The sequence below is a fragment of the Canis lupus genome, chromosome 10 (genome assembly GCF_048164855.1).
Source record: "Canis lupus baileyi chromosome 10, mCanLup2.hap1, whole genome shotgun sequence".
In the NCBI taxonomy this organism is placed as follows: Eukaryota; Metazoa; Chordata; class Mammalia; order Carnivora; family Canidae; genus Canis; species Canis lupus.
This window is the reverse complement of record NC_132847.1, coordinates 62365455-62393228: the sequence shown is the minus strand read 5'-3', so window position 1 is coordinate 62393228 and position 27774 is coordinate 62365455. Positions and strand designations below refer to the sequence as shown.

Sequence of the window (27774 nt, the reverse complement as noted above, 5' to 3'; positions counted from 1 at the left end):
TTTCTTTTATATACCTGGAGTGATCCAGAAGAGAAAACTTCCTGTGAGTTTAATGAGTCTCTACCTATTATCACATGCAGTGAGAGATCATTGGAGGAGGGGCAACAAGTGTGTCAGTGCCAGTGGAGTTGTGGTAACAGCTGTGAGTGTAGCTTTTTGAATTTCTCCTCTGGCTTATAAGGGAGAGGATTAAAGATGTCTAATAATTACATTGACAGCTTATTAAAAATATAGGTTTTTGTATTTCATTTCCTGAGATTGTGATATATAGTTCTGAAGCAAGGGAGAACTATTTGCATTTTTAACAAACATCTGTTATTTCCAATTTATTGGACCCACAGACCCCACTTTTGAACATCATCATTTTGGAGAGAGTGTGCCTAATTGGTTAAAAATATCTACGAACTAGGGGTGGTGGAAGGGGAGGAGGGAGGGGGATGGGGTGAATGGGTGACGGGCACTGAGGGGGGCACTTGACGGGATGAGCACTGGGTGTTATTCTGTATGTTGGCAAATTGAACACCAATAAAAAAATAAATTTATTATTAAAATATCTAGGTATTTGATTTTATGTCATGGCAATCATTAACAATATAATTGGTTTAGGGCTTTATAATTTATAAATATGTTCACACATAATACTCATTTTATGTCTACTATAATTTCCTGAGGAAAGTAAAGTTCATAGAGGTAAGATGTGTACAAAAAATCACAGTGAGTGAGTCACTATTCAAATCTCTGTAATCTAACTTTACATCACCTGCCCTTATTAAACAACGTGCTATTGCCCTCTCCAAATTATCTAACTTGTCTAAGGAGTGGGAATCAGACATCTTTTTAAATAATGTTCTCCAGGGAGGTACCTGGGTGGCTCAGTTGGTTGAGCATCTGCCTTTGACTCAGGTCACAATCCCAGGGTCCTGGGATTAAGTCCTGCACTGAGCTCCCTGCTCAGTGGGGAGCCTGCTTCTCCCTCTCCCCCTGCCGCCCCTGCTGCTTGTGCTCTCTGTGGTCTCTCTCTCAAATAAATAAAATAAGTCTTAAAAAATAATAATGTTCTCCAGATGATTCTTATGTGCAGTGTGGAAGAAAACCACCTGCCGAGTAGAGTGCCTAAATTTTGGTATATAGACAAATCACGTGGGGAGTCTTTGTAAAGGAGTCTGAATCAATGGATCTGAAGTGGACTCTAAGATCTGAATTTATTAACATGTTCCCAGATTCTGCTGCTGCTGTCTACAGAACTCACATGAACACAAGGCGTTTTAGACCATCTCCCAATACTATTGTGGAGTGCCACTAGTGCTTCCGTTGTAATGTAGGACTGTGATTGAATAGTAGATAATGAAAAACTGAGCATTTTATGAGATTTGGAGTTGAGACATCTGTGTGAATATATTGCAGTCAGTTTTGTATTCCTTAGATTTTAGGTATATTAGTGACCAAATTGCATACAAAAGAAACTGCTTTTTATTTCTGTCTATATTAAAGTCATTTCTTTTCCATTTGTTGAATTTGCAATTAGGGTCAATATTTTCCAAAAAAGGAATTTGTGGTCAGCTCAGGTATCTGAGTTGTGCATCACAGAGCATGGAGCAAATAACTTTAATTTGAAAAAAAACAAAGAGTGAATATTACTAGATGACCATTTTTTATAGTAAATAAATCAAAGAACATAATTCTGAAAACACCTTTTCATTCCCAAAGTATCTTATCAAACTTAAAAATGTGCCTAGAGGGGGGCACCTGGGTGGTTCAGTTGATTGTCAGGCTCTTGATTTCAGCTCAGGTCATGATCTCAGGATCCTGGGATCAAACCTTGAGTCAGGGTCCCTGCTCAGCAGGAGTCTGCTTGAAATTCTCTCTCTCCTTCTCCCTCTGCCCCTCCCCTCCCACATTCTCTCTCTTTCTCTCAAACAAATAAATAGATCTGTAGAAAGATATCCCTAGAGGAAAAGAAAAGAATTGATTGAATGGATGAGTTTCTACTTAGCGTTTCTAAATAAGGTTTTGTTTCTGGTATAGAGTTTTCCATTTTTCTCTGTAATAGTCATTTCCTAACAGGTTATGCTGCTTTCATTGGCAACTCTAGTTAATACTATAGAGTCATATTAATGAGCATAAAATAATGTTTAAATACCTATTGGCCATGGAAAGGAGGACTCTCCTCCAATTCAAGCGGTATTGTACTTTGCAGGCATACATTACAAATAGAGTAGGAAAGATTAAGTAGGCCAGGATATACTTCTATTTGGTGTTAAGATAGGAGTTTGGTTGACTGTAGGTGCATATATCAACCTACTTTGAATCTGAAAATAAAATTCTGATAGAAGCTTTGAAGGACCATCAGTGTCTGGGGTCTGTTGAGTCAGGGAAGATGTGAATCTATGTCAAATACCTTCTCTTTTCTTTTCTAGGGACAAGTTGATTCCTATTTGGAAATTACTTGCAGAAAATAATCATGGTGTGCATTTAGTATCTTGACAGTTCAGATGTAGTTGCTGTAAAAAAAATTCACTTCAAACATTTATAAGAAAAATCACCAATTTGCTTTTATGCTTTTTAACTGGAGGATAAGTGGGGGTACCTGGGTGGCTCAGTCTAAGTGGCAGCCTTTGGCTCAGGTTGTGATTCCAGGGTCCTGGGATCAAGCCTCATTCAGGCTCCCTCCTCGAGGAGCCTGCTTCTCCCTCTCCCTCTGCCACTGAGCCTGCATCTCCCTCTGCCACTCACCTGCTTGTCCTCTCTTTCTCTCTCTCAAATACAAAAATAAAATATATTTTTTAAAAAAATAAATAAACTGGAGGGTGAGAGGAAGGATGATGGACAGTACAGGGGACGTTACTTTCATTACTCTTGCAATGCTAGTGTGATTTTTAACAATTGACAGTACTCTTTAATAGCATTGTGACTGAAATCTTTTCTTCATTATATCTTACTTCACTAAAATGGATTCCTGGGAACAGGGGAATGAAGATTTTTAAGATTCTTGATAGTTCTAATAAATAAATCACTTTCCATGCAAAGTGTATATCGGACAATTCTATTTTAACTAAATCTGTGCCGTTATTGAATATTATCTTTTGAAACACTTTTTCATTCTTAGCTAATGCCAATGGGAATTGTTAAATGATCATAGCAGACTAATTTGATGGGCCATTATGCACTTATTAATATGACATTTGTGTGGAATTTGCATTAAAACAAAAATGATGCTTAAATTATGTTAAAATGATTAAGTGAAACAGAAACAAAACAACAGCATTTTTTGCCAAATTAAAGCCTAAACCAAGATAACCTAGATAGAATAGAAAGACTGGAAAGAAATACATTAATGGTCATCTTAGAGACCTTTTTTTTACTTTTCTGAATTACCCCAAATTTTAAAATAGGTATATATAAAGAAAAAATTATTAAAAAAGAGAAAAACACTGATGCAGGTTCCAGTTATGTTAGGAAAACTAACTCAGAACAAAAAATGTTAAAACAATTTAAGTAGTACAGTGATTATCTTAAGTGTCTAGAAACTACACTTTGAGGCTGAGCTGTAGGGGTGTATCCTATGCAGTTATTGGTAGGAACTTACTATTTCTGGTGGATAGGGAGCATTTATAATCCCTACCCTCCAAATCGTCCAAGTAACAGTGTTTTTTGTTTTTAGGAGGTATGCCAAGGAGTTCTTGACCTTATCATATGTTACAAAAGGAGATTGCAGGCTAATGATGCCTAGAACAGAATTATCATTTAGTAAATGACATTCCTATTTGTAACGGATCTGAACTGGCCTGGATCTTAATCCCACTCTCCCAACTCCTGCAACCCCTGGTGTTTTACAAGAGTTAACCACTCTGTGGTTCAATGCTGTGGGATGTCATCTTGGCACTGTTAGTTTGTAATAGATGTAAGGAAAGTTTGTGACTTTTTATCCAAGCCAGAAGTCAAGCTCTCTAACTCTCTAGAAGGAAACTTTCTATAAACTTGTCATTTTGTTTTATTGACTTAGCTACTTGAAGATCTAATATCTAAAATGGTAAGACTTTTCAATGAAAAACACACACTATCTGCACTCTAGATTCTCACTAGAGGAAATAATCCTGTTATTCTCTCCAGCTCTTCTAAAGATATCAATTAAGACAACTGATACTGTATAAAAAATCACTGGATTTGTTGACCCTCAATTTATAGATTTTGTAAACTCTAATCTTCAATTGATGTACCACAGGGAAAGATGTATTATTTTAGCTTACAAAGAGAAGAGAAATTGTCATGTGAGGTCCTAGTATGAGGCACTTCATATAGTTTAACCTTCATATACTTCATATAGTTCATATAGTTTAACCTTCAAAACAACCCAAATGTTATTACGGATTTTACCAATGAGGAAATGAGTTTGAAATTTCAAAGATCAAGTACAATTTTCAATAGCTTTCTTATACATTTTTATTTAAATTCCAGGATATTTTCCTTTTGAAATAATTCTAATAAAACTTTTCTCTTTATCTTACCTCCTGATTAGACTTTAAAGTCATCCACACCATTCCATCCTATTAAGTAATAGAGAAAATTTCCACGGATTTGAATTTCATTTGCATTTTTCAGATAAGACCAGAAGATTTTCACTTTGAAAGACAGTTGTTCTCCTTCCTACAAAGAAATGTGAGAAAGAATAACTGCAATCAGGCAATTAGTCTGTATGTGAATTTTCATAAGAAGATATCAAGGAAATAAAATACATTAACAATAAAGTTGCATGATGCAACTCTAGCTTCTCATGATTTGTCCTGAAGTTGATATTTACTCAAGAGATTCAGCTCCTTTTGGAAGTCAATTTAGCACTTATTTTTATAAACTTCTTCAATCCCTAAGGTTATGAGTCAGAAATTTGGGATTCTCTAGAGATAAAGTCCCTAACTTCTGCACATTCTAAAAACCCAATTATCTTCACTTGGAGAGAATCTTCCCAGCTATACATTTCTTGGAGTATTCATTAAATATGGCTGTATTTGATGGCCTCTACGTAAGTTGTGGCTGGAATCAGAATATGTCCAAAAGTTCTCAGAAAAGGGAACCTTTCTTTGAGAATTTGTTTTTCTTTTTATTCTAGAAATAATACTAGGTCAGTCCTAATAGAGTCCTAAATAGTCATTTCACCTTTTTAAAACTCTTTTTATCTATAATATTTTTGTTAATTCTAGACCACACATCACACAATTTTTCTTTATACTGGTATAATTGCAGTATAAATTTTAATTAGTATTTGCTACTTTATAGCAATGTTTTTTTGTGATTTTCATAAGTCTTTAATATTCCTTTTAACATTTGAAGACTATTTCATTAAGTGGAATTACTTTAATCTCTCCTATAATTTTAATATTGGATATTTTAATTTGTCTCCAATTTTTTGAGATTTTGATACAATAGCTATTGATATCTATGTATCAGGTTATCCATTTTACTGAAAATTCAGAATTTATGGTAAATCTCTAGAGATTAAGACTATAGAATGAATGCATGAATTGAGATAATTCTCAGTGCATAGGCAAAATTATTTTTCCAATCCAAAACATTACACTGCTACTGAAATATTTGCACAGTTTTATGTGTATTTTCTAGAACTAGAGAAGGCATTTATTCTTTTCTGCCTGTATAAAACCTCACTTTTAGCTTTTCATTTCTGATTGTTAGAGTGAACATTTCCTCCATGTTTATTTGTTGCTTATATTTTCTCTTTTTTTGTCCATCCACTTCCTTTGCTTAGCTATCTCTTGGTATTTTGATAGTTTATGTCTTGATTATATGAACTCTTAATTAGATTGACACTTTGTTCTTAAAATTTTTTGCAAATACTTTTCCAGCTGTGGTTCTTCTTATTTTTGACTGGTTATTTTAATTTTCATTGAGGTAAGATTTTCATACTATCCCTGAAAAAACATGGAATTTTCTTCTATTAATTGATTTTTTTTCTGTCTCATCCATATGATAACTATATTATTTTATGTCTAAGGATTGGGACAAATTTTAAAAATATTAACTAATTTTTCCAAAATACTTTATTAAAAATGTGTCACACCTTTCCCCTCTTTATTCATTCATCGAGTACTTACTGAAGACCTGTCATGGACCTGGCACTATGGCAACATTGAGATAAACTTGGATATAGCTGATAGAAAAAGATAGGCTCAAAAATCATAAAATTTCGGTCTTTATCTGTAATTTACATCCTCTTATGCTTAACATTATATCATAAGCAGTTTTTCACATGTCATCAAATACTTGGGTAACACATGTTTATAAGGGCGACATAGTAGTCTATTATATTTATGTCTCTAATCTATTCTTAAATAATGGGCATTTGTCTTGCTTTCATTTTTTTTACTATTATAAACAATGCTGCAATTATAACTTATTCTTTAAAAGGAGTGCTTATGTTTATTTTTTGGAAATAATCTCAGTAACTTTCATAGTGAATTATGAATAATGAATTATGAATGGGGAGATAAAGATAATTAAATGCTTACTCTAATACAGTCATTCTACTGAAACAGTAAAATTCATTTAGAATTGGATCTTAGGACTGGGAATTATCTTTCCATTAATTTAATTCTAAACCATATAAAATGACAGAAACACTCCTACAGTGTGGTTGGTGTTCTTCTTACTTATGCCCCCACACCCAGTGATGATTAGAGCACTTTATAAGGCCACACAGATTATTTTTGGACAATTCTCATTTTTCGAAAGTTCTTCACATTTAACTGTATATATAGCTCTCTGTATACATCTTTCATCTTTCCCTGTGGAACAACAAAAAGTATATACTCCTTTTTTTATGACAGTTTTTCACATTTTTCCAGATGCTGTTTCTGAATCTTTTTCTCTTTATTGAAGTTAATTGACATACAACATTAGCTTCAGATATACAACATAATGATTTGACATTTGCATACTAGGCAAAATGGTCACCACAATAAATCTAAGTTGCTATGTATTATCATAGTCATCATGCTGTATTCTTATGAACTTGTTTGTTTTATAACTGGAATTTTGTATCTCTTGATCTTCTTCACTTATTTCCTTTACCCCAGCCCTCTGGCAACCATCAGTTTTCTGTATCTGAGTTTTTTTTTTTTTTTTTTAATACGTTCAACAGACCTTTCTTGGATGCCTACTATTGCCCACCCTAGGGGCACAGACTGGTTAAGCACCAAACATCGCTTCCCTCACAGCGTTTGTCTTCTAGAATCTTCCTCCACACCATGGCAGGAAAACCTGGCTTCTCCAGGCAGCGAGGGCCTAGGCTGGTGCTCATTAAATCCCTCACCGCCCACCCAGGGGGAGCTCCTGCGTCACCCTCCCTGCCCGTCTCCTTGCAGGGTCCCCGAGGGCATCCCGTGGCCCCATCACTCTCCTGCCCTCCCTGGTCCCCCATGCTGGCCCGTGTCCCTGCTCCCTGCCTGCATCCTTCCCCATCAAATCCCAGTGTGATGAACCAGGCCAAGCGCAGCTTGGCTCCCGGCTCCCTCCCAGTCCTCGCTGTGCCGGGGGACACCTGGGCAACCTGGGCAACCTGGGCAGACCCCAGGGGGTGTGGTCCACGGTGGCCGCCCAGCAAGACACGCTGAGTTTTTTGCTTTCTGCAGCTGGGCTTCTACCTGCAAGTGGACACAGCTCAGACTCACTCCTGCAGAGCTCAGACAGTTTGATCAGCTTTTTCTTGGTGGATGATAAATACTGAACTAATTTAAATCAAATCAAACTGTGTGAACGTGTGTGGAGCTTCATGAGCGTCCAGGTGACTTTCCAGGCCTGATGGGAACTGGAGCCAGGGTGACGGGAGCCTGTCCACATGCAGGAGGGATGGGGGGGGGCGGGCAGGGATGAGGAGTGGTGTTTCTGCACCAACGGGCCCCGTGCAGTTCTCGGGGCTCCCAGAATGTCTTGGGGCTGGGGCTGGACGAGCCACGGGGCAGGATGCACGTCTGTCAAAGCTGAAGGCAAAACTCTTTTCCCTTTGGCGCTTGCTTCCCATGAAGGAAATACCAGGTTTCTCCTCCAAACAGGTGTGGAGGTCTCTTCTGGTTTGAATCACCAGCGTTGAACTTGGGCACCTTGACCTCCGTGCCCCGGTGCAGACCTCCAGCTGCTCCTGCTGTGACTCGCCTGGCTCTGTTCCTGCGCACACGGCCCATCAGCTCGCCTCAGGTCACCCGCTCGCCTGGGCACACCTTTCCTTCCCTCTTTGCTGTGTGTGTGTGTTCTCTTTGCTGTGCATCCGGGGGCGAGGTGGTGCCATCCCCAGAGGAATGAAAGTGAAGGCATGTGGGCCTTTGCTGCTTCCAGTACAGATGACAAAAAGGCATCTCCTGGGGGCTCCAGTTTACAGTTCTCGGCTCACTTTGCTTCCCATCTGTGCTGGTCACTTATATTGGGATATGACGCTTTGCATCCTGGCTTCATGATTTTCTTGATTCGTAGGAGCTCTTTACATGTAAAAAGCCATTCACCCCTCTCACCTTATTTGCCGCCAGTGCTGTTCATGGTGTGACTTAGGAATATGAAGGAGAGTAAACCCGTGGTGACAACTGCATCCTGACCAGTCCCTGCCTTATTTGCACCTTAGCCAGGACCCCAAAGCCATTCACAGATCCCCTTGAACTTAACCCCAACGTCTCCCACACACCATTTTGAGAGCCCCACCTGGCCTCCTCCCACCTCTGCAGAGTAGGACGGAAGCCAGGGCCGTCCTGGGGGCGTCCAGATTCCCTGGGGAGAATGGCCTGTGCTCCCTGGAATTACTGTGACTTGAAGACTTGATGTTTTTATATTTGTAAGAATCAGGTGGAGCCAATCTGCTTCTTGAGAAAGCCACTTGATGGCCTTCCGTGTGACTGCATATGGGGCAGTTACATAAACCAGCTCTTTGTCTTCCCAACTAAGCTTTGAAAGCTGTTCCGACTCCTTCAATTATTCTCTACAAGCAAACAGAATTATGCCCAGAAAGCCCAACCGCTTAAAGTACTCCAGATGTCACCACATCACAATGGTCAGCTTTCTGCCCTAAGAGCCCACCCGTGAGTGTTGTCTGTATCTGAGTTTGGGTTTGTTTGTTCATTTGTTCTGTTGTTTTTTTTTTGTATTCCACATATAAATGAAATTCTGCAGGATTTTTCTTTCATTGTCTGATTTATTTCACTTAGCACAATACCCTCAAAGGTCTGTTCATGCTATCACAAATGGAAAAATTTCATTTTTTTGACTAAGTAATATTCCAGTCTGTGTGTGTGTGTGTGTGTGTGTGTGTGTGTGTGTGTGATTGGCCATTCTTCCATTGATGTAGTAGGCTCGCTATTGTAAATGAAGTTGCCCTGAACCAATTGCCTATACTTTTGTGAATTAGAGTTTTTGTTTCCTTTGGATAAATACCCAGAAGTGGAATAGCTGAATCATATATATGATTCTGTCAACTAATTCTAAAAGATTCTATTAATATTTTTTGTGGAACCTCCATACTGTTCTACATGGTGGCTATACCGACAGTGCACAAGGGTTTCATTCTCTCCACATCCTTGCTAACACTTATCATTTCTTGTCCTTTTTGTTGATCGCCATTCTGACAGATGTAAGATAATAAATATCTCATTATGGTTTTGACTTACATTTCTCTCATGGTGAGTGATGTTGAGCATTTTTCATGTACCTGTTTGCCATCTGTATGTCTTCTTTGGAAAAATGTCTATTCAAGTCCTCTGCCACTTTTTATTAGATTGTTATTTTGATATTGAGTTGTATAAATATATTAAATATATTTATAAATATATATAAATATAATAAATATATTTTAGAAAATAACCCCTTATGGGATATGTCTATCATTTGCAAATATCTTCTCCCATTCAGTAGGTTGCCTTTTTATTTTGTTGATGGTTTCCTTCACTGTGCAGAAGCCTTTTACTTTGATGTAGTCCCAAGTGTTTCATTTTACTTTTGTTGCCATTGCCTTTGGAATAAGATTTAAAAAAATATCACCAAGATCAATGGCAAGGAGCTTATGTTTACTTCTAGGAGTTTCATGGTTTATAACTTTTCATTGGGATCTTTACATTTTAAATTAATTTTTGTGTATGGTGTAAGATAGTGGTCTAGTTTTATTTTTTTGCATTTAGCTTTCTAATTTTCCCAACACCGTTTATTAAAAGGACTATCTTTTCCCCATTGTATGTTCATGCCTCCTTTGTTGTGAACTAATTGGCCATATATTCATGGACTTATTTCTTGGCTTTCTATTCTTGTTCCATTGATCTCTGTGACTGTTTTTATGTCAGTACCATAAAGTTTTGATCACTATAGTTTTGTAGTAGTTTGAAATTAGGGAGCATGATGCCTTTGTTCTTTCTTAAGATTGCTTTGGCTATTCAGAATATTTTATGGTTCCATATAAATTTTAGTATTGTTTTTGCTATTGCTATCAATTTCTCCCTTTAGGTCTGTTAATATTTGCTTTATAAATTTAGGTGCTTGTATGCGGGGTATATAAATATTTAGAAGTCTTATATCTTCTTGTTGGGTTGACATCATTATCATTATGTAATGCCTATCTTTGTCTTTTATTATAGTCTTTGTATTAAGAGTCTATCTCCTCTAATATAAGCATAGCTAGCCCAGCTTTCTGTTGGTTTCCATTTTAATGAAAAATTTCTTTCGATCCCTTCACTTGCAGTCTGTGTGTGTGTTATTATATCTGAAATGAATCTCTTATAGGCAGCATATAGATGGGTCTTGTTTATTTAACCATTCAGCAGGACTATGCTTTAATTGGAGAATTTAAATTTACATTTAAATTATTCACATTTAATTATAATAGGTATTCACATCTTGCCATTTTGTTAACATTTTCTGGTTGTTTTGTAGTTCCTCTCTGTTTCTTTCTCTTGCTTTCTTCCCTTTTGGCTTGATGACTTTCTGTAGTGTGATGCTTAGAGTCCTCATTATCTTTTGTGTATCTATCTACTAGTGCTTTTTGCTTTGTGGTTACCATGCAGCTCACATATAATAGCACATACATATAATTATAATAGTTTATTCACATATAATAGCATATATATAATAGTTTATTTTATGTTGACAGCAAGTTAAGTTTGAATACATTCTAAAACTACATTTTTACTTTCTTCTTTCCCCTTTTTATGTTTTTGATGTCACATTTTGCATCTTTTATTTTGTGTATCCCTTATTATAGTTACTTTTTATTCCTTTTGCCTTTTAACCTTCATATATACAAGTGATTAATCCTATACTTTTACTATATATTTATCTTTACTAGTGAGGATTTTATTTTCATATGTTTTATTTTCAGCACTTTGAATATATTATGCCACTCTCTCCTGGCCTGCAAAGTTTCTGCTGTGAAATATGCTGATAAGGTAATGGAAATTCCTTTATATGTAACACATTGTTTTTTTCTTGCTGCTTTTAAGATTCTCTTTTTATATTTAAATCTTGACATTTAATTATGTGTATTGTGGATATCTTTGAGTTTTACTCTTTGGAACTTTCTGGGCTTCCTGGATCTGGATGTCTGTTTCATCCCCCAGGTTAGGAAAGTTTTCAGCATTATTTCTTCAAATACATTTTCTTTGCCCCCTTCTCCTTTTGGTAACTCTGCAATGAGAATGTTATTCTGTTCAATAATGAACTATAGGTCCCTTAACCCATATTCACTTCTTAGAATTCTTTTTCTTTTTGCTGCTCTGTTGAGGGGATTCCACTGTGTTGTCTTCCAGATAACCAATTCCTTCTGCTTTATCTAGTTTGCTGTTGAATCTCTCTAGTATACTTTTCAGTTCAATTTTTGCATTCTTTAGCTCTGTGACTTCTGTTTGGTACTTTCTTATATTTTTGTCTCTTTGTTGAAGTTCTCATCACATTCATCCATTTTTTTCTTGAGTTTGGTGAGCATCTTTATGACTGTTATTTTGAATTCTTTATCAAGTAAATTACTTATTTCCATTTCATTACAGTATATTTCCAAAGCTTTAGCTTGTTCTTTCATTTGGAACATATTGTTCTGTCTCCTCATTTTGCTTGACTCTCTATGTTTGTTTGTATGGATTAAGTGAAATAATTGCCTCTCCTGGCCTTGTGTTGAGAGATGGACTTTATTGTTTAACTTTGTCTTATATTTTGGTTGTCTTTCAAACTTTTGTGAGTTTCTAAGCAACCTGATTTATTCTTGATAGATACCAGGTGTTGAGGGAGAGCCAAGTCCTCTGAGTGTTCCAGAGGAAGGAATCTCAGTCAGCACCTAGTTTCAGGCTGACTGGAATCTACACCTTCAGGTAGCACTTTTAAATTACACAAATATACACCGTCCTATGGAAGAGCAATTATAAACTCTGCTGGCCTTCAGATCAGGTGATCTGGAGGTGTTTCATTGGAGACAGTTGCAAAAACAAGGACTCCAGACAAGTGTATGAGCTCTTTTGTGGGATGTACTGGCAAGCTGTAGCAAGGCCAAGAGAGAATGCAAAGATGGCATTCTCTGGCCTATGTTTCTTGAGAGTACTTCTGTAGCTTCTAGATGTGTGGTCATCCTGAAACCTACCTCTTAGGTTTGAGCTCCCAGATAAGTAAATAGTCCTTTTTCTCAGGAAGATTGGGAATGTGCTTTGGTCTGCAGTTAGTGGAGTACCCTGGAAGTGGTAGCTGCCAAGAACTATCTCTTCAATTGTTTCAGACTCTTGGGGCTCAGAAATGCAATCCTCTCTGGCCACCAAAGCTAGGCATATAAAGGTGGGCTGTGTGAGCTATGCATACCCACTGGTTTTATAGGGGTTGTGAGGGAGGCCTGGGAAGGGGGCGCTTGTCACAGGGACAGGGCCCACTCACAGGACTAGCTGGTTAGTGGAAGAGTGTAAAAATTGCAATGTAAGCACTAGTGCTAGCAAGGTAGAGGGACAATGCAAAATTGGGGCCCACCAGTGCCTTTGTTCCTGAGCGAGTCCTAATAGGCTTCTGCCCCTGGCAGACACTTTAATATTAGTAAATGAATCTCCTTCATATATTGTCTTGGTGCTTTTCAAACTGCTGCCTTTGTGCTGGGACCTGGGGCAAGTGAGTCTCTGCATAAGCCCTTTATGAGCAGTATCAGTGCCCTATAAGTCTATGGTTCTCTTGGATGTAAGCCCCATTGGTTTTCAAAGCCAGATGTTTTGGGAACTCATTTCTCCATTGCAAGTCCCAAGAGTTAATTAAGATGCCTCATGTGGGGCACAAACCCCTTGCTTCTCAGAGAGAAACTTTGTATTTGCAATATCCCTCCTGGTTGGGGATCATAACACATGGGTGGAGTGGTGGTGAGATATTTGGTAGACCACATCTCTGCCTCTCCTATCTCTGTGTGGCCCTTTATCTTTTGTTTGTGGAGGAGCTATTCAGCAGTTTTCAGGTCTTTTGAGCTGCTTCACTTAGAGTCTTTCTTGAACCAGGCTATACTTCTTTGTTCTTTCAGCCATTCCCCATGAGTTTGGCTAAAATAGTTAAGAACATATATTACTGAAGAGAATATTTTAGATTATGAGGTTCTTTGTGTGTGATAAATAAGGACCTCTCCTATGTAGTTTATATTCCAGTTACTGGTTTTGCCTGACTCTACAGGAGCAAAGTGATGTCTATCATTTAGACGGCAGAGAGTAAGGTAGTTGAGAACATTGGATTCTGGAGTTAGACAGTCCAGTTTTGTCAAGCACTACCTCCATGAACTCAGTGAGCTCTCTAACCCTAGGTTACATGTCTGTAAAGTGAGGAACTTAAAAATTCCTACCTGAGACTCTTATTCTGAGAATTAATGAGGCAGTGCATTTGAAGAACTTCATATAGTCATGGATGCATACTAGGTACTCAGTAAAAGTGCTTGCTATTTTAATTATATTGGCGATTTTATTTTATTTTAGACTTTATTTGTTCATGAGAGACACACAGAGAAAGGCAGAGACATAGGCAGAGGGAGAATCAGGGGAGCCTAATGTGGGACTCAATCCCAGGACCCCAGGATCATGACCTGAGCCAAAGACAGACGCTCAAAGACTCAGACACCCAGATGCCCCTATATTGGTGATTTTATTTATTTTTTATTTTTTAAAAATTTTTTATTTATTTATGATAGTCACACACACAGAGAGAGAGAGAGAGAGGGAGAGAGGCAGAGACATAGGCAGAGGGAGAAGCAGGCTCCATGCACCGGGAGCCCGATGTGGGATTCGATCCTGGGTCTCCAGGATCGCGCCCTGGGCCAAAGGCAGGCGCCAAACTGCTGAGCCACCCAGGGATCCCTTATATTGGTGATTTTAAATATGCATTTTGTTATTATAGCAAGTGTTTTGCTTTGAAGTTGGATATACATGTGTTAGGACCTCAGTTTCCTGACTTGTAGCTAGTTGGCCTTGAGTAAGCTACTTGAGTTGTAAAGTGAGTATTAGAACTACCTTGTAAGGCTGTTAAAAAGTACTTCTCATGGTTTTTGGTATTTAATAGACTCTCCATAGAAGACAGCTAACATTATTGTATTTGATTATGAGTTAGGGAATCTGAGAATAGTTTGCCTAATGTTGATGCTACAAATAATCTCTCTCAGTTGGTTTTGATAAGTAAAACATACATAATCATCCTGCTTCAATAAGAAGCTATAAAAATTATTAGAAAGAGCATCCACATGAATCACCACCACCAAAGAATGGAATCTATTTTTTGATGAGTTGTGGAAAATATAGATTGCTTGGTGAGACAAAATTACTGAATTTGATTACACAAAATCTTGACAAGAGATTTAAAGTAACTCCATCTAAATTAGAGGAGACTTATGTTTCTTGATAAGTGTATTCAAGTAATTTTCTAAATATATTTTTATTGGAGTTCTATTTGCCAACATATAGTATAACACGCTCATTGCGTCAAGTGTCCCCCTCAGTGCCCATTACCCCATCCCCTGCCCACCTCCCCTTCCACTACCCCTTGTTTGTTTCCCAGAGTTAGTTAGTCTCTCATGTTTTGTCATCCTCTCTAATTTTCCCATGCATTTTTCTCTCCTTTCCCCTATAATCCTTTTCACTATTTTTTATATTCCCTATATGAGTGAAAGCATATAATGATTGTCCTTCTCCGACTGACTTACTTCACTCAGCATAATACCCTCCAGTTCCAACCACGTTGAAGCAAATGGTGGGTATTCATCGTTTCTAATGGCTGAGTAATATTTCATTGTGTATGTATGACACAATATATATATATGATATATATGTATATATGTATCACATATATGATATATATGATATATGATATATATGTATATATGTATCATATATATGATATATATGATATATGATATATATGTATTTATGTATCATATATATGATATATATGATATATGATATATATGATATATATATATATATATCACATTTTCTTTATCCATTCATCTTTTGATAGACACCAAGGCTCCTTCCATAGTTTGGCTATTGTGGACATTGCTGCTATAAAGATTGGGGTGTGGGTGTCTCGGTCTTTCACTGAATCTGTATCTTGGGGTAAATCCCCAGTAGTGTAGTTGCTGGGTCATAGGGTAGCTCTATTTTTAACTCTTTGAGGAGCCTCCACACAGTTTTTCAGAGTGGCTGCACCAGTTCACATTCCTACCAACAGTGCAAGAGCGTTCCCCTTTCTCCACATCCTCTCCAAAATTTGTTGTTTCCTGTCTTGGGGCCCAATTCCCCATTCTCAGTGGTGTGAGGTGGTATCTCATTGTGGTTTGGGTTTGTATTTCTCTGATGGCTAGTGATGCGGAGCATTTTCTCATGTGCTTGTTGGCCATGTCTGTGTCTTCCTCTGTGAGATTTCTGTTCATACCTTTTGCCCATTTCATGATTGGGTTGTTTGTTTCTTGGGTATCAAGTAGGTTTAACTCAACAAGTACTTTGGAAGACCAAAAAGCCATGGGAGACCCAAAGATTAGTAATACATGACTCAGACAAGTCATGAGTTCCTGATTAAAATGGCATTTCTGCCACAGTTCCTAACTGGCCTGTCATCTTTTACTCCACCTTCCTTCAATATATTCTCCAGATAGCATGGTGGGTCTTAAAATGTGATACAGAGCACACTATCACTCTGCTTATAGCCTAATATGTACTCCAGCTGGATTTGTGTTCTGATTTGTTGTTGCCTATGCCTTATTAAATATTTTTTGAGTATCATCTCTTGTCAGGGCTTACTTTTACATTCATAGTCAAACTAGGAAATGGCCACAACTTGATATCTTGTGAGGGCTACTTCATAGACAGTGAAATTTTCCTCAAAATGAGAGAAGATATTGCCATCTGACTACATGTTCTTAACTTTCACATGCAGCAGTTTCCTATAAAAGCAAATGTACATTTGGAAGAAGTAGGGTTCATACTTTCCAGGGTCAGGGCTGTCATTGCCATGCTCATATGTGAGTGTTTCATTTGCAGCCAGGTAGCACATCTTATTCCTCCTGGAGCTTTTTATAGAGTGGGAGTGGGTGAGGGCAGAGTATGACAGGAACACAGGAGTAGGCAAGTGAGCATGGCCCCAATTCTCTTCTCACTGCAGATTCCTGTGTCCAGTACTATCAGATACCAAAGGGACAGATACTGATATTTTTATTTGTTAGGTTCTAGGTAATATTAATACATTTGTATTATATTCCATACAAATATTCTCTCAGTTGATGGTCTCATGAATATCTGTCATATAACTACTCTTAAAAACTTTGGACATTCTGCATATTAAAATTTCTATAATAGATGCTCAAATACCTAGTTGCAGATGAACATGCAGTTTGTTCATGTGTATCCCCCAAAAGTATCCTAGAACTGGTTGCTCTTTGGGGATGGTCATGATTATTCCTCAGTGATTCTGAATTGATGTGATAAATAGTTCTGTTACAAAGGTGTGCTGATTAGTATGGTTTTTTTAATTTACCATTCTTTGTTTATTTGCCATTTATCATCTTACGGTCCTGAGCTGAGCACTCAATTTATGCCATATTTAAATGTCATTATAGATTATGTAAATTCTGAGTTTGAAAAAAATCTTAATATTTATTGAATCCTATTCTAGGTGATTTAGGATTCTCCATTATAATGTCCTGCCCTATGGTTGTCCTGGATTTATGTGACTATTGGAGAAAAGATACTCTATTTCAAAAGTTAGATAATTCTATTTTCAAACAATTCTAATGATTTTTAAAAAAATCATAACATTAATTATATGGGCCTTCAGTTACTTTCTCAGGATGAAAATGGACTGTCTGAATGGTCTCATGTCTCTTGGGAGTCACAAACCCAAATGTCTTCATTGCTATGCCATAATTATACTTGAATAAAGCAAACTGAGTCTAAAGCATTATGGAGGAATGAGGACTGTGGCAAATCTCTTTAATTTTAGGTAACTAAACAAATACATGTGCTATAATATCCTATTTCCATTAGAGGTGTATTACTTCTGATCCTAACTCAATGTTTTTATTGCAATATGTATTCTTTACCTTGTCTAATTATATTTTATTAATGACTTGGTGATGGCAAAGCATGGAGGGATGCTTTTTCTTCACAGAATAAAATGATTCCACTTTTAGAATTTTCCACATGATGATATCATACACTTTTTCTTTACTGTTTAGTTGTAACTAAGGGGGGAGAAATGAATCTCCTAGGAACAGTCCCAGATTCCTTCCAGAAAACTTGTGGAGGGAAGAGTGTTGCTAAAAAGTTACAAGCTTACTTTAACAAGCTTGACTTTAGACTGTTGCAAGCACGCTGGATCCCATCCCTATGTAACCTATTTGTACCTTGGTATCAGATAGAAGTAGGTCAGTCAACTTTTAATGATGTCCTTTGAGATGTAGTTTCCTGCTCAGGTGTAAATATAAGATTGTGTTTTATATTCCTGTGGGAAGAGATTACCAGGCTGTGAGATAACAAGTAAAAAAGAAGCAATGTCTTCTTAGGTCAATTGGCCTCTTTGGAACCTACATGTTTTACATAATTAGAGGTCATATCGTGCTGGAAATCGTCCTTTGTGTATTTGCTAAAGAGACTGGAAGGCCTTCCAGCAGCCAGAAACATTGAGATACATGATGGGGTGATGAGAAGTGTATGAAATTTTCAGTCTATTTAGTTGTACTCCAGTCCCCACTGTGCCACTTCCTAAGGCATTTTTTTTGGACTACACATTTCTGATTGTAAAAGATCATGTGTATTTTCAGGTTTTATGAAGAGTAAGTATGTATGCAACATAAATGATATTTAATATATTCTTGTCCCTCATCAATCACTGAGGTGGCTTCTTCATTTTTAACTAATCTGCAACAGGAAAGAGGTCTCTTCCTTTCCCAGTTTTTTAGAAACTTCATGGAAGTTGTCCAGGGATAATTCTTAAGAATTTTCTATCTTGGCTCAATGAAAGTATTATTCTTTCATCTTTGTTTAGAGTCCTACTGATCCTATCACAAGTTTGGATGTATCCCTGGTGACCTCCAGTTTGCTCTACAGAAACCGTTCCCGAACCAAGTGGGTCATAGTCCCTCTTCCTGCATTATTAATATCTCTGACATTGCCAATGTCTACATTTCCATTTTATTTTCTTGGAGTTGTGATGTTCCCTTTTAGACTTCTTGAGACTCTCTCTTTTGTGATCTCCTTTCTTTCTAACTCTTGGGCGGGCTACTTGTCTTCCTTTCAGTAGTTTTACTTCTTTCTTCCCTAAAATTTGGGATGTAGTTAGTAATGGCTGTCCAGCTTTCTCTCATAATATTATGAGATAAACCTGTAATATTTGTGTCGAGCATCACACCATCTACAGCATCAAACTGAATGTTCATCACTAGTGTTTAAATTTGCTTCATATACTGGCTAGGTGCCATCAGTCTGGTGATCCATAATCACCACAAGCAAACCTGGTTATAGTCAAGCTCTCCCTATTCCTCTGGCTTCTTGATTTTTCAAACTAAGATTCTTTTTCTGGAGTGAGAGAAGTCCTGTAAAATGTGGATGAATAAGCTGGAACATTTAATCTTTACAACAGGGATCCCTGGGTGGCGCAGCGGTTTGGCGCCTGCCTTTGGCCCAGGGCACGATCCTGGAGACCCGGGATCGAATCCCACATGGGGCTCCCAGTGCATGGAGCCTGCTTCTCCCTCTGCCTCTGTCTCTGCCCCCCCACCCCGTGACTATCATAAATAAATAAAATAAAATAAAATCACTGCCATAAAAAAAATCTTTACAACAAATGACAAAACTGAAGTTTAGAGAAGTTAAACTACTTGAATTGGCTAATAGATTAGTAAGGTAGATATAGGGTAAGATTCCCTATATCTTACCCTATATTCAGTTTGCATATTCAGTATCTTCTCCATTAATATTTTCTGCTTCTATTGACAAATTAAAAATTCTTGTACCCTAAAACTTCATCTTCTCTAAAGTGCATCACCCTGAAAACTTATGACCCTAGATTTATTCAGCAATTTTCCGATTAGTTAAAACAATTGATTCCTGGTGATATCACCTGTTACCTGTAAGTATAGGGATCAATGAGTTTCTAAAGAAGAAGTTGAAATACTGGGCTCAAGACAAAGTCAAAATATTATCCACTCTTATTCATGGCTTTTGCTACAGTCATTGAAGACTTGATCATCATATAGATTCACCTGAATTCACCTATAGATAGATGATAGATAGATAGACAGATAGGTAACAGCTTTGGAGAAATTCCAAAGTTAAATCCAATTAGGATATCTCAACTATTTTATCCTATAATATCTTTGGATTAATTTTCCTAATTCAGATTCACTTGGACTTCAAGATATTTCCCTTCTGACTAGTAGGCAGTAAAGAAAATACATGGTTTTAAGTCAAGACTGTGGTTTGAAAACTAGCTTTCCCAGTTAGAATCTGTATGATCTTAACTTCTATGTGTCTTAGTCTCTTCATCTATAAATTAAGAGCAAATCATCTCCTAAGATGATTGTGAAGATTTAGTGAGAAATAATAACATGAGAATATATAACGAATGCCTTGCATATTAGCTTTGCATTCAAAATGTTTGGATAGTTCCATATCCTTATCTCTCTTTACTTTTTCTTTTTAAAGATTTTATTTATTTATGAGAGAGAGAGAGAGAGAGAGAGAGAGAGAGAGAGAGAGAGAGAGAGAGGCAGAGACACAGGCAGAGGGAGAAGCAGGCTCCATGCAGGGAGCCCGACATGGGACCCGATCCGGGGTCTCCAGGATCAGGACCTGGGCTGAAGGCGGCGCTAAACCGCTGAGCCACCTGGGCTGCCCTCTTTCTTTACTTTTTTCCTTTTTTCTCTAGCCAAGTTTCCCAAAAGGAATTTAAGTGTAAGCATTTCCTTCAAAAAACTGTTTATTATATAATTTTTTAAAAAAGATTTATTTATTTATTCAGAGACAGAGAGAGAGGCAGAGACACAGGCAGAGGGAGAAGAAGGCAGAAGCAGGCTCCATCCAGGGAGCCCGACGTGGGACTCGATTCCGGGTCTCCAGGATCACACCCCAGGCTGCAGGCGGCGCTAAACCGCTGCGCCACCGGGGATGCCCTGTTTTTTCTACAGTTGATAAATTTTACTTTACTATTCTTATTATTAGCATTTGGTTCAGTTTGTTTTCTCTTTTAAAAATTTTTAATCCCAATATAGTTAGCATACAATGTTATATTAGTTTCAGGTGTACAATATAGTGATTCAGCATATCATTACATCATCCAATGCTCATCACAAATGAACTGCTAATGCCAGTCATCTATTTAACCCATCCCCCCCATCCACCTCCCCTCTGGTAACCATCAGTTTGTTCTCTATAGTTAAGAGTCTGTTTCTTGGTTTGCTTCTATCTCTCTCTTTTTTTCCACTCTTTGCTCATTTGTTTTGTTTCTTAAATTCCACATGTAAATTAAATCATATGGTATTTGTCTTTCTCTGATTTATTTCAGTTAACATAATGCTCTCTAGCTCTGTCCATGTCATTGCAAATGGCAAGATTTCATTCTTTTTTGTGGCTGAGTAATATTCCAGTGTGTAGATAGATGGATAGATAGATTTCATACAGATATAAATATAGATATAGATGCCACACCTTCTTTATCCATGGGCTGCTTCCATAATTTGGCTATTGTAAATAATGCCCTTTTTCAAAGGGATGCATGTGTCGCTTTGAAATAGTGTTTTTGTACTTTTTGGGTAAATACCCAGTAGTGTGATTACTGGATTATAGGGTAGTTCTATTTTTAATTTTTTGAGGAAACTCTATATTATATTATATCTGGTAAATTTTAATTTTTAGTGTTCAATTATATTTCATTTTTTAGCAGGGTTGGTATTGAAATTTTATTTTGGTTCAATAAAATGTGGATTTTATTTCTTCCCCTTAAAAAAAAATACTATGTTCAAGAACAATGTCATCATACAGAGGAGATTCTGATATTGCACAAGCAAAGGACAAGATGAAGAACATTCTCTTTGTTGAGATTTCTTGATAATGCCTTTAAACATTTCCATTCAAAGATTCTATAACTTAGCATCAAGAAAAATGGCAGGAATTTGCCAAGGCAGAGTGCTGAACAGGAGAGGCACTGAATGTAGGAAGGGACACAGAATGTCCAAGTGCTGCACCATGTGGTCTGGTTGGAGGTCTCTGGAATGTAAGGCCACAAGTTCTAGTGGTCTAAAATTGAACAGCAGCTCATCCAAAGGCAGCCTGCGCAAAGGCAGGGTTGTGCAGCTGGACCCTACTCTCCTGGGCTCCTTGGTAGCTTCGCCAGCCTGTCCCTCTAAAGGACCCCGACATGGATGCCAAGGAGGATGGCACAGCAGAGGAACAGGAGGAAGATCCAGGTGCTGGGTGTGCTGCCGGAGGCCCCGGATCGGGCCGTGTCTTGAGGTCTGCTTTGTGGCACTGTTGTCTCCAGCTTCTCATCCCAGTGGTTCATTACATGTTCCATCCAGCTCTTACAATCTCCATTGGAGACCTTTGTGAGGAAGTTGGTCACATCTCTGTCACTGTCCAATGTGCCCTGAAACTGTCGGCCTGCAGGTTGAACCACTGTCCACTCTCCATTCTCTGAGTCAAAGAGGTGGGTTATCTGCCCATTGGATGCAAACTTCCAGGATGCACTGGGGTATCTGCTGGCCCCACAAACACACTTCATCTCACCCTACAGGTCGAGAGAACCATTCTTAGGGTAAATCTCTGCTTCGATGTCACGCACTTTCTTTTGGAGCTCTTCCATCAGGTCGTTCAGAGTTTCCTTCTGTGTCTCCCTAAACCCTGTTATCATTCATCCTCATCCTCATAGGACCAACAAGTGTGATCTCCTTGCTCTGACAGTTGTAGGAAAAGAAACAGGATGTAGCCTCGAACCTCACACCATGGTCATCCAGCACTGGGCTGAAGTATGACGAATTCACAAGAAAGAGAAGTAGCATTTGTCGCCTGGCCTGATGCCCCCCGGGACCAGTACAGCAGGACCAGGAGCCCGAAGGGACGTGGCGGAGAGGGGCAGGGTCCTGCTCCTGGCAGTTTTTACTGGGGGGGACTCGTACTCAGTGCTAATGATCCTTCCAGTTGTCTCTGCCCTGCTCGCGGAGGCCAGGCTGCCAGGGCAGATTTGAGGGCGGATTGCCGGGGTTGCTGAAGGATCCCATGTATTCGCTGGTGCTACAAGTTCAGGGGAGTGCAGCGGTGCCAAGTCAGGGCTGCACACTGGTATTGAAATTTTATAAAGGCTATGGCACAGCTACCAACCAATCAGAATGAACACTAGATATGGACAACCAATATGGCTGTACCAGTGGATGCAAGTTCAGTTCTGGCTTTATGAGGTTTTAATATTTTTGTTGTAATTTTTTTTTCTTATCTATAAGCAGAGTTGATAATTAGCTGGCATGCATTACAATAGCCGCACTATTTTTTTTTTTTATGTCAGGTATTCAATCTGATTTATTGGAGCACTGGCCAGAAAAGTTGTTAAATATCTTAAATATATTGCTATTAGTTTATATTTTAATTATGCCAAGTTATGGAACTTTTAAATTAATCACTTTTTATTTAATTGAAAGAATATGGACTGTTCAATATAACTTATTTGAAATTTGGTAATTTTTGCTTTTGGCCTAACAAAAATATCAGTTTTTGTACATGTTCTATATGTGCTTTAGAAGACTGTGTATGCCATTATAGTTGGCTTGTTAAGCTTGTTAATTGTTTTGTTCAAACAAACAAGACTTCTCATATCCCAAGTGTGGCTGCAGATTTTCTACATTTCTGGATCTAGTATCTCTCTTCTATAAAGTTGGAGAAATATTAGCTCCTTGAAGAATTATCCTAAGGATCCAATAATATCTTGATAAATTATTTGGAAACTATATCCTCTTGAAGTTGTTTTTCTTCATTCCTGTATTTACTTACTTATGCATTAATTTAACACATTTATAGAAATAGTGTACTGTGTGCCAGGCATAAAACTTAAGTGGATGCTAGGTATGCAGGGGTGAGAAAAAAGAAAAGCGTTATACTTACATTTCTTTTTCTCAAAGTCCTAAGTTTATCCTTCCTCACAAAGGGTTGGTGAGCCACTCAATGTTCTCCTTTCATAGAGTACATAACTATTGCTATGTTGTTTTAGAGTATACTAAAGAGACTTTCACAATCTACATTTGGGAAACAAGAAACCAACTGTAGAAGAAACACAAATGTCTTGCCCAGTACCTTCTGTTATTTATTTGTGTATGGAAATCATAGTCTGAGCAAATATATTATTTATGCTCTATCTGATTCACTACATTTCTCAAGCAGAGAATTGCCTATTTTAATGCTTTTAAAAGATACCTTAAGACAGACTAAGCACTTGATATGAATATTCATTTTCCAGAAGTAAAAGCTGAGTGACACATTCAAACATCTAAGGAGATGGCACTACTGATTCTAGGTTATAGAGAAAAAATGAAAATTGAAACCAATACTGGAAGAAACTAAGGAACTTCCATTGTCAGAGTGAAGAACCATAGCTGGAGTGATGCTTAAGGAACAAGCAACAAGTAGGGAAGCTCAAAGCTCTTATCATCAACCAGCTTTCCATTCTCCAGTAACTCTTTGGGAAGAATTTAACCGAAGCTAACTAGCAAAGGGGAAATGGGTTTTCAGTGACCCAATCCTACACAAAATGGAGCATAGAAAAGTGGATTTGAATTGAGAGGCAGTAGGTTAATAGCATTAAAATTACCCATATAAAATAAGGATGAAAATCTTGTGCCTGCTCAAAGCTTTCTGAGCTATTAAAGTTCACTCAACACTCGTTCTAATAAAACAACCAATATTTCCAGGCACTATTTAGTACTATGCATGTATTAATCTTATAGTAACATTAATTACCCATCAACAAAAAAGGAAGATATTATGGGCTTACTCTTAGAATTTAGAAGTAGTTATAGTCATACTTTAGATTTGTATTCTATATTTCAAATTCCATAGACTCTTCAAAGGGCTAGATAAAAAGAATGCTTTCTTCTATTGGTATATGTGACTCAGTTGCTTCCACAGAAATGGGGCTTCCATCCTCATACTGGCACTGCTCCATATGGTTGCACTCTTTAATCATTCGAGATTAAGTCACCTCAATTTGGGGCCATTTTTTTGTCTTATTGCCAACACCAAAATCCTATAACTCTTTAGTTTATTAAGCGACTTGACTCTTTCTTTGGCTGCTTCTTATCCTTTTATTGCAATTTTTGTCAATTACCAGTTCTATCTAGTTCTGTTACTGCTTAGGGACTATGTGGTCCAATGCAAAGTAGGAAAATAGTTCTCATTACAACCTCTGTCTTGTCAAAGTCCAAGAGGGACTGTGCTACCATGTCACTTCTATTTTACTACGTTAAAACTTAGGATGCACTACCGGGGTCCCTTTTAGTTACCTTGTAAGTCTCATTATAAACCAAATCCAGGTAAGTTATGGTAGCTAGTTAACAAAACCTTTTCCTCTACATTATAATACACATCACATAGAAAATAAAAGGTAATATTTAAACTATTAGGGGAGTTCATATTTCACTGCCAATATATTTTATTTTGAAAATACTACATTGAATCAGCTTTCTTTTTGAATAACTTTTGTTGCCTTGGATGTGACATACATTCCTACTCTTAAACAAAGTACGGTTCATTTATTTATTAAAATAAATATTTATGTTTACTGAGGCTCTATTATGTGCCAGGATCTATTCTGGGTCTTTGGGATCAGGTAGGGTAATAAATAGACAAATTCTTATGCTCAGAGAGCTTATATGGTAGACACAAACAGTAAATAAATGAATAAATTAAAAATGAATATATAATAAGCAATGTGGCAATTAATATTATTTTGCATAATTAGTTTAAAAATATACTTATTTTAGGTTTTGGAGAATATCTAGTACACTTTATTTTTTTACTGAACATTTACTTCTTCCATATTATAAATTTCTGTTTCAATATTATTGTGTTTTTTAAAAAGTTTTTATTTTAATTCCAAATAGTTAATGTACAGTGTTATATTAGTTTCAGGTGGTTTTAGTATACCTTTGCCTGTATCATTTTCTAAAGGTTTAAGAGCGACTATATTTTGCTGGGGCTTCTTAAGAGATTTTCAACAATTTGCATTTCCATAACTATTTTTTAAATTTTTTTTAAATTTTTATTTATTTATGATAGTCACAGAGAGAGAGAGGCTGAGACATAGGCAGAGGGAGAAGCAGGCTCCATGCACCGGGAGCCCGACGTGGGATTCCATCCCGGGTCTCCAGGATCGCGCCCTGGGCCAAAGGCAGGCGCTAAACCACTGCGCCACCCAGGGATCCCCCATAACTATTTTTTAAAACCACAAGCATGTTTTATTTCTGCCGTTAAAACAAAAAAACTAATAGTAACAACAGCCACCAAAATAGTTCTCTCAGATGATTTTGAATGCCATGTGGTGAATTTGTTTTCACATGGTAATTTTTTCTTTTTGAATTTAGTATCTATAGCAGCTTTGGCTGCTCAGCCATGTAGTGTAAATCAGTACTCATATTCCATCAGAGTTTCTTCTCCCCAACATGTTCTTCACAGCAGCCTTTACATCCTTGTTCCTCAGACTATAGATGAGAGGATTGAGCATGGGAGTCATTACTCCATAGAAGAGAGAGATGAGGACCTCAGTGATGTCTTGATTATTGGCACCAACAGAGCTTTTAGATTTGGGCTTTGCGTACATGAAGAAGATGGTTCCATAGAATATAATCACTACTGTTAGGTGGGCTGAGCAAGTGGAGAAGGCCTTACGTTTTCCTTCAGTGGAAGGGATCTTCAGAATAGTGGTGAGAATAAAAATGTAAGAGATAGAAATTACTAGCAGTGGAATAACCAGAACCATCAGATTTGACCCTGCCATACTGATCACATTGATTGAAATATCAGCACAGGCCAGTTTTAGGATAGCCAGAATTTCACAGACAAAATGGTTAATGACATTATTAGCACAGAATGGCAACTGCATCGCGAGAGATGTCTGCACCACTGAGTCAATAAGCCCAGTGACCCAGGATCCAACTGCCATGGGCATATAGGTATTTTTGCTCATGATGACAGGGTATCTCAGTGGGTAGCAGATGGCTATATAGCGGTCAAGTGCCATCATGCCTAGAAGCACACACTCTGTGGCCCCCATGGCAAAGGAGAGAAACATTTGCACCATGCACCCAGAGAAGGAAACCCTTTTCCTTACTCTCAGAAAGTTGTCAAGAATTAGTGGCACAGAGGAACTTGTATAACAAATGTCCAGGAACGAAAGATTACAGAGGAAGAAATACATGGGGGTGTGCAAGTGAGAATCATAGATGATTACTGAAATAAGGACTCCATTTCCTAGAAGGATCATCAGGTACATCCACAAAACTAGCACAAAGAAAACTGTCTGGAGCTTTGGGTGGGCAGAAAGCCCAACAAGGACAAATTCTGTCAACATGGAATCATTGGTCCTTTCCATATTACATTTACCCTTTCTCCAACAGCACTCTGTAGAAGATAGAACAGAAATTTGTTAATACAGTATCTGCAAGAGCTATCTCTTTTAAGAATAATATTCTGTGTTACTGCAGTTCTATATTTGGATGTAACAATATAACTCTGGGGCAGGTTTCTTACTGTAAACCCAGGCCTTTAGAGTAGGAATCCTAATCTGATTGTCTCAAGGTTAAGGAAAATACATTTAATTATAAAAAAATTAATCCCCAAACCAGTTTATTTCCATCCCTACTAGTTCTGCCTTTTAACGTATTGACTGCAAATCAGTGGTCTGTAGTCAGGATGCAACAGAGAGATGTGTTTTGTTTGAAAGTCTTTTGTACACTATGTTTTACATTTGAATTAGATGTCAACATTTTACAAGCAAGAGGTATGGTATAAAAATATGTATTTTCAGCTTGTCTTCAAATAAATTGAAATATTTAAAATCATTAGACCTATTTCCATCATGGAGCTCAATTACAACTTACTCATTGGATTTGAGGCATGTTCTCCATTCCACCAGATGATCCTCCTCTCTTTCTTACTGCTTGTCACTGGAGGTGAATATTAGTTGCCAATTAGCATGTTATTCTCAGTTGATTTCAATTATTTATAATGCCTGATGGGATCATATATGTATTTGAATTTTTGATGCACAGCTGCAGGG

General features: G+C 37.6%; 1 protein-coding gene across 1 annotated transcript; it reads right to left on the bottom strand.

The window, feature by feature from the left end:
* Window positions 1-16241: 16241 nt before the first annotated feature.
* Window positions 16242-27087, bottom strand: LOC140640986 (olfactory receptor 13C8). Its single transcript, XM_072840321.1, has 2 exons — window positions 26159-27087; window positions 16242-16257 (listed from the first exon to the last, which is right to left on the bottom strand). Exons 1-2 carry the CDS (start codon window positions 27085-27087, stop codon window positions 16242-16244), a joined length of 945 nt encoding a protein of 314 aa, XP_072696422.1.
* Between the last annotated feature and the right edge of the window lie 687 nt (window positions 27088-27774).

Bases quoted from the DNA above. Each gene is read 5' to 3' on its own strand.
- LOC140640986 (XM_072840321.1), bottom strand. From the start codon at position 27,087: ATGGAAAGGACCAATGATTCCATGTTGACAGAATTTGTCCTTGTTGGG.